At 37.2% G+C, this 13961-nt stretch overlaps 1 protein-coding gene across 3 annotated transcripts in view; it reads left to right on the forward strand.

Annotated features, from left to right (window-relative positions):
* HNRNPR (heterogeneous nuclear ribonucleoprotein R) overlaps nt 1-13961 on the forward strand; it is a 33237-nt gene that overhangs the window by 14953 nt on the left and 4323 nt on the right. For all 3 annotated transcript variants that reach the window (XM_070260742.1, XM_005607364.4, XM_070260743.1), the window contains 3 exons: nt 5678-5854; nt 7472-7607; nt 10314-10519. In XM_070260742.1, coding sequence (XP_070116843.1) covers nt 5678-5854; nt 7472-7607; nt 10314-10519 — 519 coding nt within the window. The remainder of the gene's footprint in view (nt 1-5677; nt 5855-7471; nt 7608-10313; nt 10520-13961) is intronic.

Here is a 13961-nt window from a genome sequence, read left to right on the forward strand (position 1 = left end):
GAAGCACCATTGCATTGTGTTAATAGAAACAATTTAAAGCAGAATTTACTTCCTAGATCAGTTTTTAAATATTCAAAGACAAATATCCTCAAATATAAAAATACTCTAACAAGACTGGGCCAGAGAGCCTAGCCACACCAAAAAATACATTTCAACATTAATGCCAGTTATCCTTGTGTATTTCTTGTCTCAGGACACCTTTTATCAGTAGTTTTTTTTAGTGCTATGCCCTGTTAATGAATGTTCATTTATTGAGTTGATAATACAGGGTGGTAGAGCTAACGCCAGTAAGAAGTGGTCAGATTCTGGATATCTTGAAGACAGATCTAACAGGATTTATTGATAGGTTTGATATAGGGGTGTGAGAGAAAGGAGCCAAGGATGACTTCAAGGCTTATGACCCGACAGCTGGAAGGATTGAGTTGCCGTTTATTGAAGTAAGGAAGGTTGTAGAGAAGAGCAGATTAGCAGGATTGAAAGATAGTAGTTCGGTTCAGGACATGTTATGAGTGAGATGTCTCTTACTCCTCCAAATGGAGTTATTGAGTAAGCACTTGCTTTTATGAGCCTGGAGTTCAGGGGAGAGTTCTGGCTGCAAGTTACAAATGTGGGAGACGCAAGCATCTAGATAGTATCTAAAAACCGTGAGTTTGGATGTGGTCACCAAGGAAGTGTGTATAGCTGGAGAAAGGGTCTGAGGTTGATCCCTGTGGCCCTTCAACATTAGAGTTTGGGAGATGAGGAGGAACTAGCAAAGGGGACTGGGAAGAAAGCTAGTGAGGTAAAGGGAAAACCAGGAGTGTGTTGTCCCAGAAGTCAAGTGAAGAAAGTTTTCACAGAAGGAAGGATGGTCAGTCATATCAAACTTTCCAAGTAAGATGAGGACTGAGAATTGACATTTGATTGTGACAACATGGATGTCATTAGTGACTTTGACAAGAATGGTTGTGAAAACCAGTTTGATTTGAAGATGATTTGAGTGGGAGATGAGGAATTTGAGCCTTTTTTTAGTACTTGTATATAAAGCAAATATGGACAGCTCTTTTGAGCAATTTTGCTATAACTGGTCATAGAGAAATGTAACAATAGCTGGAAGGTGTTGTAGTCAAGATATGTTTTTGTTTTACTTAATTTTAATGGAGAAATTATACCATACTTGTGTGCTGATGGGTATGATCCATGTATAAAGGAGGAAATTGATGATAAAATTGTTGCTGGACCAAATGTCCTTGAGTAGGAAAGAGGGGATGGCATCTAGTGCATAAATTAACAGTATGAGGTAAATTTCATTCATGCCTTCATTCAAAGATGAGCAGCTGTTACGTTCCAGGCACTGTTCAATGTTGGGAATAAAACGCGGAACAAAATGTGGGCTCTCTGCTCACATGGAAATTGAACCCTCCTTCTGGTGTTATTCCCAGATGAAGATATTGACTCCCTGATTAAGAAATTTGCTCGAGGTAACTAAAATGAAAATTTGAATCCAACATAACTTAAAATTCACTGTTTCTCACATTCTCCCTACCTTCATAGTTATCATCCTAATGCTCCAGGCAACCATCGTCCCTTGCCTGGATTGCCCAGTTAACCTGACTGAGCAACCTGTTTCTCCATATAATCCATTTTCTACCCAGCTTCCAAAATACTCCCTCTAGAACATAAGTCATACCTAATCACTTGTCTGCTCAAAACCCTCTGATGTCTTCCTGACACATTTGGAATAAAACTCAAACCCCTAACTGTGGTTTAACTTGATCTGACTCATTCTCTCCTCAACACTTAGCTCCTTTGTGGGCCTTCTATTGCGGTGACTGGCCTCTATGCTGTTCTTCAGATATGTCAAGTGTACTCCCATGTTTTTGTACTTGTTCCCTTGCCTTGGAATGCTCTTTCCTCGTATTTTTACTTAATTTTCTTTCTTAGGTCTCAGTTCAAATTAGCCTCCTCAGGGAGGGCCTGCTAATTAAAATACCACCTCTCCTTCATCATTGATCACCTTTCCTTGCTTTTATTTTTCTTAACCCTTAACACCTGAAATCATATATTTTTTTAAATTTTTATTTGTGTCTATCAGTAGACTATAAGCCTCGTGAGTGAGATCTTGTCTGTGATGTTCACTGTATCTCTAAAACTTAGGAAGATACATGATACGTGAGTCCAAGGTATATGACATTTCGTGTATCATGAAACATTTCGACAAATTCTGTGAGTAGGGAGGAAGCCAGTTGTCTGTTGTCTGATAGGCTAGACATTACGAATTGGAACAACTTCAAGCTGATACATAGAAGATTAATTAGATATGGATGGGAATGGGAGGGATTCACTCTATCTGGGATTTCTGTTTATGGGAGTATTAATTCTTCAGTCATTTTGGGGGGAGGAAGGGGAGCATAAATTATGTTCTCCCCAGAGAAATGGGGAAAATCAGGGGAGCTGGTTGGTTTTAGTCATTTTGAGTTTTGGAAAAAGGAGACATTCGTTAGAAATGTATTATATCTTGACCATGGAATATTTAGGGGGCCGGCCCTGTGACCAAGCGGTTAACTTCGTGCGCTCTGCTTCGGCCCGGGGTTTTCCCTGGTTTGGATCCTGGGTGCCGGACATGGCACCACTCATCAGGCCACATTGAGGGGACATCCTACATGCCACAACTAGAAGGACCCACAACTAAAATGTATAACTATGTACTGGGGGGGATTTGGGGAGAAAAAGCAGGCAAAAAAAAGATTGGCAATAGTTGGTAGCTCAGGTGCAAACTTTAAAAAAAAAGAGATTTAAAAAATATAAGGTAAAAGAATAAAATTAGGACAGTATTTTCATGCATTGATAACCACTATTAGTATTATTCTGATACCTTCTATTAGTAGTATTCTGATACCTAGTCATCCTTATCTATACGTACACCTATAATCAAAAAATAAAAATTGGCATTGCTAGATTTATTGATGGTTTGAGGTAAAACCAAGACAACCAAGAGAAAATGTTTTATAGACAGCTAGAGATAGAGAATTAGATCTTGGGATGTAGATCTTGGGAGAGATCACTGTATAGTTGTAGGCTTTGGGAATGGATATGATCTTTATTTTGTTTTTGTTTTGAGGAAGATTAGCCTTGAGCTAACATCTACCACCAGTTCTCCTCTTTTTGCTGAGAAAGACTGGCCCTGAGCTAACATCCATGCCCATCTTCCTCTCCTTTATATGTGGGATGCCTACCCCAGCATGGCTTGCCAAGTGGTGACGTGTCCACACCTGGGATCTGAATGGGTAAACCCTGGGCCACTGAAGCAGAACGTGTGCACTTGACAGCTATGCCACCAGGCCGGCCCCTGGATATGATCTTTAAAAGTGAAGAAAATATAGTACAGATTAGGAGATAGAGCCATAACTTTGGGAAACAGGTAGATGATTATTAGGTTGATAGAAGAATCACTATGGAAAGGACAGAGAAGTAATTAAAGGTAAAAAGACCTGGTTAGTGGAGGATTCTGAAAACTTAAGAGAATTTTCAGAAGGTGGCGTCACCAGTGTAAATGCTTGTTGAGAAGGCAAGGATGATGAGGCTGAGGGAAAAAAAGACTTGAATTTGGTCACTAGAACGTTAGTGACATTTGGGCATACAGTTTAGTGTTAGAGAGTTAAAGACAGCATAGATGCCAAGTGCTTTTCAGAGTCAGTTTTCACTAGGAAGATGCTTCTCTAGGGATATCACTCAGCTGTCTTATTTATACTTCTCTGTAGCTTCGCAATACCAAGCATATTAGTTGATTAGATGAAAAGAATACCTGCATGAGTGAAATAAAACAGACATGGGCCATGTGTTCAAAACATTTAGAAGTGAAAGGAAAGGGATACATACACACACACACATAAATATATATAAAATATAGGCTAAAGTAAGGAGTTGGGTTGTTTTTTTTTTTTTCGTTTGGGAGATTTGGTATGTTTAAAGATGGAGGAAGGAACCAGAGGGAAGGAAAACATGTTCTGAGCAAAATAGGAGAGTTGCAGAAATAAGGTTTGCAGTTATTTCCTAAAGAAGGTGATGAAAAGAAAGCTTATTTATTACGGTTAAGGAGTTAACCTTGGAAAGGAAGTAATCTCTGTCTGTGAGGTATAAGGAAAGAAGTGAAAATAAATAGATTTCGGGAGAGGTTTTTTTGGGTGTTTTTTTTTTTTTTGGTTTGGTTATTTATTGAGATCATAATGGTTTATAACTGTGTATTTCAGATGTGCATTATTATTTATCAATTTCTGTATAGACTGCATTGTGCTTACTACCAGTACTCTAATTTTTATCCATCACCATACATGTGTGCCCCCCTTTGAGAGAGATTTTTAAGGCTGAGAAGAAAGAATGTGAGGAAGCCACTGACCTTCCCAGAGATGTCCTTAGAATCAGACTTAGTGAATGAGAGTTGGAGAATTTCAGGAGATAGATTAGGAATAGCTGTTATGTGAGAATCATGCTAGGGATTCAGAAGAAGACCTCAGGTTTTACCAGACAGCAATGAAGGTGAATCTGATTATTTTGAAAAGGATTGTCTTGAGATAGCACAACTGTTGTAGAGCTTAACATCAGAAACTTAATATCCAGTAATAATTTTGGCATCTTTTGGATTAATCAGGTCATTTTTTTGAAATATGAAATGTTGATGTAGTTGGCATTCATGAGGAAATTAATCTCATGCAAATGCTAATTTATTCTTTAAGACTTGGTGTGTGGGTTGCAAATGTTTTAACAGAAAAGATTGTTTTTGAAGTTGCTGATATGGTGGAAACTTGAAGAAAATTGTGGTCTGATATTAAATATTGAGAGGGTTTCTGATTGTTTAATTTATCATTATTGCATATTATAATTTAATCCTACTTAATATATAATTTTAATTAAGATAGAGCACCAAATCTTCAAATGATAAAGAGTTTCTTTCATACCGTAAAATGTAATATTCTGATAGAGAAAGGGGTATATTGAAGCATTAGAGTTTTCAGTAGCAAAGATTTTAGAGTTGAAGAGAACAGTTCATCACATGAAGATGAATGACCACGTCAATCTTTGATTCAGTTATAGCTTTTATAAAAATGCAGACATCATATTTCCGTGAAGATACGTACATGCCCATTATTCTTTTTTTATGAGAAAAAGACATTATACAAATTCAAAATTGAGTTAGTACAGGTTTTGCACATTCTTATTAAATAGTTTCCATTTTTCAATATAGAATATTGATCTGTGTTGATGGCCTTAAAGTCATTATAATAAAAATTAACATCAGCTCCACAGGATTCAGATTGTCCCTGTTCCTCCATAACCATCTTTGTGCCCCTACTCCCTTGAAAAAGACTGACAGGGGTTGGCCCGGTGGTGCAGCAGTTAGGTTAGCACGTTCTGCTTCTCAGTGGCCCAGAGTTCACTGGTTTGGATCCCGGGTAGAGACATGGCACCGCTTGGCAAAAAGCCATGCTATGGTAGATGTCTCACGTATAAAGTAGAGGAAGATGGGCACGGATGTTAGCTCAGGGCCAGTCTTCCTCAGCAAAAAGAGGAGAATTGGCAGCAGATGTTAGTTCAGGGCTCATCTTCCTCAAAAAAAAAAAAAAAAAAAAAACCGGCAGGCTTTGGGGATAGAAAATCAAATGCTTACATTGGGATTTCTAATACAAAGGTTTTATTTCAGGTCTTTGTAGGTAAAATACCGAGAGATTTATATGAGGATGAGTTGGTGCCCCTTTTTGAAAAGGCTGGTCCCATTTGGGATCTACGTCTTATGATGGATCCACTGTCCGGTCAGAACAGAGGGTATGCATTTATCACCTTCTGTGGAAAGGAAGCTGCGCAGGAAGCTGTTAAACTGGTACGTGATAAACAGGTACCCATTGTCTAGCAAGTCGTTATTTGAGAGAAATACTTCAGTTAAAAATGTTTGCAGTCAACATCGTTTCATTTTTTTTCCACTTTTTGCTTTGAATGTTTTTATGTTGACTGAGTTGGTATGTGACCTTTGCTCTATTTTTCTGATTATAAAAGTAAAATAGAAATGAAAATACCCAAGAAATACTGTTAAAGTCTCCCATAATTCTAAGAAGTTATTCATTAGAGTGATTAGTATCTAAAGTTTCATTTAAATATTTGGCTTCTGCACTTCTCTCTGGATTTTAAACAAAAAAGATGTCAAGTCTGACTGTTAAACTTTAGGGTGGGATTCTTAAAGTGTAATGAAGGCTGGGATGGGTTCTAGGGAGCATAGCAATGGGCCACGGTGACTTTTAGGACACATTTCTGGAAATGGTTGTAAATCTGCTGTGTATTATTTTTGTCACAGCCTAACACAATTTATTTTCTAAGTGTATTCTTGTTCTTTTCTGTCTTCTTGTTTCCAGGCCCTTCAGTCCTGTCTCTAATCTTTCTCCTTTTCTACTATGTTATAACCAATCTTCTAGTAATTTCCTTCCTGTAGGGCCTCTTTTACTCTTTGTACTTATTTCAGAGGAGGAGGAGGAAGAGTTACAAAGTTCGGCACATTGAGTATATCTTCACTTTGCTGTATTAAGATACAACTATCTCACTAGCTTAAAATAACAGTATTGCTTTTTGGCACACTCATTTGCCAGAGAGCTAAAGCCCTCACTTAGTCTAATTCTAGTCCTTCTAGAATTGTAATTCTAGAATGGTATTTCACCAGGGCTTCTGGTTTCATTAGTTGCCTCTAAATTAGTTCCACTTCTAACTGACCCAGATTTTAGTTATTATGAACTTTTTCTTCCAGTTTATTTTCTTAATATTGACAAGTTTTCAAAGCTTTATTTCTTTTTTTCTGGCAACATATGGATGATTTTATTTTTTAATAATCACGTATCTTTTAGTAAACTAATGGGTAAGTAGTGTTAAAACACGAGAAGCTAAAGTTTATGAAGAAACCATCATAGTGATTTAAATAAAGCATTTTTTAGTCCTATTTTATATAATTTTGAAAGTATTGTGTTTGATATGCGTTTTAAAACTTTATATATTTAGAATTCTGTGTTTTGTGTAGAGTGTGAACTACTTCTAAATTTCTGTTGCATTGATTAAACATAGTTGTTACTCTTTATATATTGCCTATGACTTATCTGTATCTAATTTCATCTCCAAGGGCCCTGAATGATCATCAGTATTCGGTACCTTTTCTGAAATTCTCTGGAAAAAAATTTTCAGATAGATAAAATTGAAATATGAAACAAGATAATTTTAAAAATAGAGTAACTGAGTCATTTATATAGAGAGGAGCAGTATAGGTTAACAAAACCAAACTGAAATGAGAGACTGTAGCAAGTTTAAAAACACACATTTCTGTTATGGCAAGCATGAGGGAACTCAATGAGTTCACAAAGCAGGGAGTGTTTGACCTTAAATTGTTGGATTTTTTAGATTGAGATCAGTTGTCCTGAGTTTGGGGTGGTTGTGGGGTGTCTGGTTCTTTTCTTCCTTGCAGTGTGACAGCTATGAAATTCGCCCTGGTAAACACCTTGGAGTATGCATTTCTGTGGCAAACAACAGACTTTTTGTTGGATCAATTCCGAAGAATAAGACTAAAGAAAACATTCTGGAAGAATTCAGTAAAGTCACAGGTAAAACAAAAATGCATTTAGATGTTAGTTTTGGGAAACCTGTGGTACTATTTATAAATGGGGGAAAAAAGGAGACCCAAGAATTCACGTCTCCTCAGTATCTATTGAATTGCCTCCTTTCTGCTTTACAGTAGTTTGGACTAAGTCAGTTCCCTCATAACCTCAGTTTCTTAGAACGTCCCCTTCATTTCTTTGCCTTAATTGAGCCTTGGCTTTTCCAGAGCCTTTGCCCTGCAGCCCTTAAATGAAGGCTTTCTCTCCCTGACAGTCAGTGTGCTTTAGGCCAAGGGGATGAGAGTTCTTAGCTTTCTCCTTCCTGTTGCCTTGTATAGATCAGATTTTTCAAAATTTCTGATTCTTTTTTTTTTTTTTTTTTTTTTTGAGGAAGATTAGCCCCGAGCTAACTGCTGCCAATCCTCCTCTTTTTGCTGAGGAAGACTGGCCCTGAGCTAACATCCGTGCCCATCTTCCTCTGCTTTTTATGTATGGACGCCCACCACAGCATGGCTTAGCCAAGTGGTGCCATGTCTGCACCTGGGATCTGAACTGGCGAACCCCGGGCCGCCGAGAAGCGGAACGTGCTCACTTAACCGCTGTGCCACCGGGCCAACCCCTAAAATTTCCAATTCTAAATCCGTGGAATTGATTGAGAAGTACATTTTATATCACAGGTCTATGTACATTTATATGTAACTGAAACGAAAGTTACCAAAACCATGCTTTCACTTATTACACATAATCTGTTCTGTTTCACTTTTTTAAAATGCTGGTGGACATCCACTAATGCCAGCTATGGTTTTAAAAGCATTGTTTTAGACCATTACTTCACCTTATAGAAACCACTGTTCCCTTACATTTTTGTCATCCAGGCATACTGTCCTTTCTTTTTCTTTCAAGCTGTTGTCTCTTGCTCCTGTGCTTTTAGTCTTTCATTAATTGAAGATTGCTTCTGGCTCACAGTCTTCCTCTTCTGCCCTAAATGAACTTATTCTTAGTACTTTTAACATGTACATGGAAGAACCATCCAGTACCCTAGCCTCTCAGTTTTTATGATCACCTCAGTCCAGTCCTTTACTTCAGCTCCCCCATATCCAGATCACATTCTGGATCTTGCCACCAGAAATTTCTACCCTCTCTGAGATTTTGATTTCTGGCTTCCCACTTTGTAACCACTGCTGCTGTCTCATAATTATGTTGGTCTAATACTCCTAATGGCACAGTTCTTTATCCTCATCACTGTTTTATTACCTACCATCTCCTTTCTGGCTTCTTATGCATTTATTCATTCCTTCTGCAAGCCTTTATCCAGTACTTAGTGAGTGCTGGCATTGTGCTATGTGCTGGGGTACAGTGGCGAATAAGATCTTTCTCTGCCCTTGAAGAGCTTACATTCTGAGAAAGGAGATGAGACAAAAAATTTAAATATTTACACATTGTGGTAAGCCCCGTGAAAAAGGAAGTAAAAGATATTTAGCTGGAGAGTAGCTCCTATCCATTTCATTGGTTATGGAACACTCACTGTTCTGATAAGGTGACAATTCATTCCAAGACATAAAGAATAAGGAGGATGTAGCATACAAAGAGCAAAGGGATGTGCATTCCGAGAGAGCAGTACATGCCAAGGCTCTGAGGCAGAAAGAACTTGGTGTATTAAAATGACTGAGAGAAGGCCAGTGTTGTTAAAAGGTAGAATTAGGGGTAGCATTATATGAGATGAAGTAGGCAGGGGTGTAGGAGTTTGGATTTCATTGTATGTATAATGAGAAGGTATTTGAAGGTCTTAAATAGGGAATAATATCTCTTTCATGTTCACAGAATATTATTCCTATTGCTATACAGATAATGGCTTGGAGGGGTTGATAGTAGAAGCTAATGAAGTAGTGGAGGCTGTCATAGTAGTTCAGATAGAAGATTAGACTAGGATAATAGCAGTAGAGATGCAAAGAAGTAGGTGTACTTGAATCAGAGCAGGGAGACGGAGTAAAGGAAGCAATCACGAATGAGTCCTCGGTTTCAGGCTTGAGAACTCGTGAGGTGGTACTACTGCTTAGTGGATAGGAAAGTCTAGAAAATACAGATCTGGGGAGTGGTGGTGCAGTTTTGGATATGTTGCATTTGAAATGTCTTTAAGTCTGGGCTAGAAATAAAATCTAAGCATTCTTAAGGCTATAGATGGTATTTAAAAGTAGGGACTAGCTGATATTACCTAGAAAGAGAGCTTGTATGGAAAGATGAGGGCACAGGACCAAGACCAGAGGGACACCAATATTTAGCAGTTATTTTCATTCTTGGTAAAAACGGTAACTTTTAAGTTAGATCCAAGGATAGTTTTCGGTCATAACTAGTTGTTAAATGTTATTTCTCTTGGATTTATGTTAATAATTTAGTTTTTAGGCTCCTTAGTAGTGTTTTCATAAATTAGAAGGTCATTTAATGTCAACACTCTAAAATATTTATATGTTAAAATACAGCGGTTGGCCCTTTTGTTTATGGCTCTACCTTCAGGATCTTTAAAGTTAAAAGGGAACATAAAATGCTATCCCAAAACTTTGTATCTGATGCTGATTTGTCTACTAGGTAATTAGTGGATCATTTTGATACTTCTTCAGTTATTTTTTACTCTTCGGCAAGTGGATTTAGGTCTGCCTAATTGCTAGATGTGTGGTGGATGCTTTTGGCTTATATATCTGGCTGTTGGTTTAACAGAGGGTTTGGTGGACGTTATTCTCTATCATCAACCCGATGACAAAAAGAAGAATCGGGGGTTCTGCTTCCTTGAATATGAGGATCACAAGTCAGCAGCACAAGCCAGACGCCGGCTGATGAGTGGAAAAGTAAAAGTGTGGGGAAATGTAGTTACGGTTGAATGGGCTGACCCTGTGGAAGAACCAGATCCAGAAGTCATGGCTAAGGTAAATGCAATTTCTTGGCATTGGGAGTGCAGTTATTTAAAATTTATACTCAGGATACAGCTCAAATTTCTAAAGCTTAATAATAAATATAAATTGTAGCTCTTGATCCTGACTTGGTATGCAGGAATTCCTGTTAACCATCCCTCTTCTTGCAGATGAAGTGTGCAAAAGGAACTGAACTGAAATCACGTCAATTAAGTATTTCTGTACACACTGAGAATTTATTTAGTGCTAAGTACTATGAGGGATACAGAGGTGAAAAAAGGAAAAGAAAAGAAAAAAGAGCAAGATCTTGTTCAGTAAAGAGAGAAGTGATGTTTTGGAGATGGTGAATTATTATAATCTTCATTGACCATACTGTGACTTTCATTACGTCACCACAAATAGTATTTTATTTAGATTTATAGCTAATTTTTGTTTTTTTAAGCTTTTCTTTTTTAATGATCAAGTTCTTTTAGAGTATTGTCGCCATGAAGAAAGGCATGCTCTTGTTTGCTCTAACATAGTAATGGCAAAATATGCATGGCAAGTCTTGTAGAGGTCCCTCGCTTTCCTCCTAAGCCCTTTACTTGCATTGCCAGGACCTGTGCTTCTTAAAGGATGGTGCCATGAGTCCTGGTTCGTAAGCTTTCCTTTGGGTGACCCCTGGGATTGAAGAGACACATCAGAGTTGCGTCTCTGCTACTTTCAGTAGGTTTTTGAGTGTTTTGGTGTGTGTCTCTTTTCTTCTCAAGGAGGCAACAACTCTGTGTATGACCATAAGTTAGTGGTTGGATTCTTCTGGATTGAGAAATCTTCCTCAGGCTTTTTATTCCAGATGCTGAGGAGGCAGTCGTCTCTGATTAGTTTGGAGGAGAGCCCTGGTTTTTACTAGTATGATAAAGTATTTATAGGCAAAGACATCTTTGAGTTAAGCAGAGAAGATCCATTGAGAATGAACTTGAGAGGCTCTCAAATGTGCTGCTCAGCATCTTTTTCTCATATTCCTTGAGTAGATGAGTGTCAAGGAAAGGGAATGGAAATGTAAATAGCCCTGATTTTTTATTTTTTATTAGAATGATTTTTCCATTTTTTATTCTAATACAGTTGTGACTTTGGGCAAACTTACTGATTTTGGATGCCACCTATTTTATTGGGCTGGGTAAATATCTTAAGATCCCTTACAAGTTTGAATCTACCCTGTAGAAACTGAATATAGTCAGTATTGCTTTTCCTATAAAAAAATTTTTAAAATAGCATTATAGATACATTACATATTATAAGAGGGGAGTAAAATCCTCAGAAAAATCTAAAGTGTAGCTAGTAATTTGTTTATCAACCACTTTTCACATCCTTCTGGTAATTTCAGATTGAATTTCATCCTAAAAGTTTTTGTAGGGTTAGAAAACCTCAAGATTTTCTTCTGGTAACTGTTTTTCCTGGATCAAAAACAAGTTTCAGAATGAAAAGGAAGCTTCTATAAAGTTGAACAATACTGACTGAATAAGCTTGATTGAGTAATACTGACTCCTTTATTGTTTTCTAGTAGGGCAGGGAGTTTACCCGGTAGAGTAAAGCTTCTGCTGTTACTTCACTCTATCAATGTTACAATTCATTGAAGATTTATTGCCCAATTGGGCCAGTTTTATAATCAAACAGGACCTAAGAGCCTAAATGTAGCTTCTGAATGAATTGTAACGCAATTTCATCAAGTAATTTTTATATAATATGTTATGGTTTCACCTCAGGAAAGAGTAAAAGATCCATATTGAGTTATAAAAAATAATAAATCGGTGGAGGCTTGTCTAATGTAGTTAGACCTCAATATTGACAACATTTGAGAAAAGGAGGGTGGAGATGGAAAGTGTTAGATTTTTTCCCCCTTGAATTAATATCTTCTCCCCAAATCCTTTTTATTCGTTTAGCCTTTTACACGAGGCAACAGTTTGTTCAGTGAGTCTCTTACTTTTTTTGTTTGAATAGGTAATATATTTCTTCAGCTCAAAAATCGAAGTTAGATAGAAATGTATAGATGAAGTAGTCCCACTTCCACCCCTAGCCCCATTACCATATCCCCCTTGTCCCCTGTAGGCATCCAGTTTTAGTCTCTGGTCTGTCCTTTTAAGCTCTTCCTTAGGCAAATATAAGTGCTTATTCTTACTTTCCCCACTTATTCAAATTGTTGCTGGTAACCTACTGTATTCACTGATAACATATTTCATCACTCTAAGGAAGATACCATTATTATATGTACCACTAAGAAATTAAAAAATGTTGCCAATTAAATTCTGACACCGTGCTTGCATATCACATTAAATGTAACTTGGATCCCTGTTTTGGAGATGTAAAAATGGGGGGTGAAAGTCTTACCAAAGGTGTATCCAGACAATCTCTATACTTAGAGTTCTTCCTCATCTTTTGTGGCTACATAATATTCCATTCTGTGGATGTACCAAAATACGTAATATATTCAACCAACTGGACATTGAGTTGTTTTTAATCTTTTGTTATTAAATACTGTAGTAACTAAACTTCTGTAATGTTAGTTGATACAGATGCATGGATATCTGTGGGATAGATTCTCAAGGATAGAATTGTGGGCCAAATGGTGAATGGGTCTGTAATTAGTAAGATTACCACATTCCCCTCTGTAGGAAGTGTATCATTTTACCTGCCCACCAGCAAAGTACAAGAGGCCTCTTTTCCTTTCCTTGTCAAAATAGTGTATAGTCAGACTTGGATTTTGCCACTCTGACAACAAATGGTATCTCAAAGCCATTGTGATTTTCTTCTCTTACTATACGTGAGTTTTAAGTTTTTAATATGTTTAGGGGCCATTTGTGTTTCTTCATAGGGACCATGTATTCGTGAATTTTGCCTGTTTTTCTATTCAGTTGTTTTTCTGTTGAGCTTTTTCTTGTTTTCTTACTTTCTGATATAAAAGAGAGAGGAATTGTTTATAAGTTTGTTTTTTGACTTTGCTTATGATATTTTTTGTCATGTAGAAGTCATTTATTTTTACTAGTAGAATTTATTACTCTGTAGTTTACAGATTTTGTCACAAAGCCTTCCCCAGTGCAGTGTTATGTAGAGGAGTCACCCTCATTTTCTTCTAATACTTTCAGTCTCCTCCCCACCCTCTTCTCTTTTTTTTTAATTAAAACTTTTCATCTGTTTAGTTTCTTCTGGTGTATAGTGTGAGGTATGGATCCACCTTTTATCTTTATCCAGATTAACACTACACTGATTCGATGACTTAATCATAGTTTGTTATATCTAGTAGAGCTAGTCTTTAAAATTTGTTCTTCTTTTTTTGTTGGCTATTCTTGCTTGTTTATTTTTTCTTATAAACTTTAGAATCAGCCAGTTCTGGGGGGGAGAAAACAGGAAAACTTGTTGTTTAGAGGGCATTTAGGGACCATGTTAAATTTGTACATTAACTTAGTAATAATTATGTGTTGGT

The sequence above is a fragment of the Equus caballus genome, chromosome 2, assembly GCF_041296265.1.
Source record: "Equus caballus isolate H_3958 breed thoroughbred chromosome 2, TB-T2T, whole genome shotgun sequence".
Taxonomy (NCBI): Eukaryota; Metazoa; Chordata; class Mammalia; order Perissodactyla; family Equidae; genus Equus; species Equus caballus.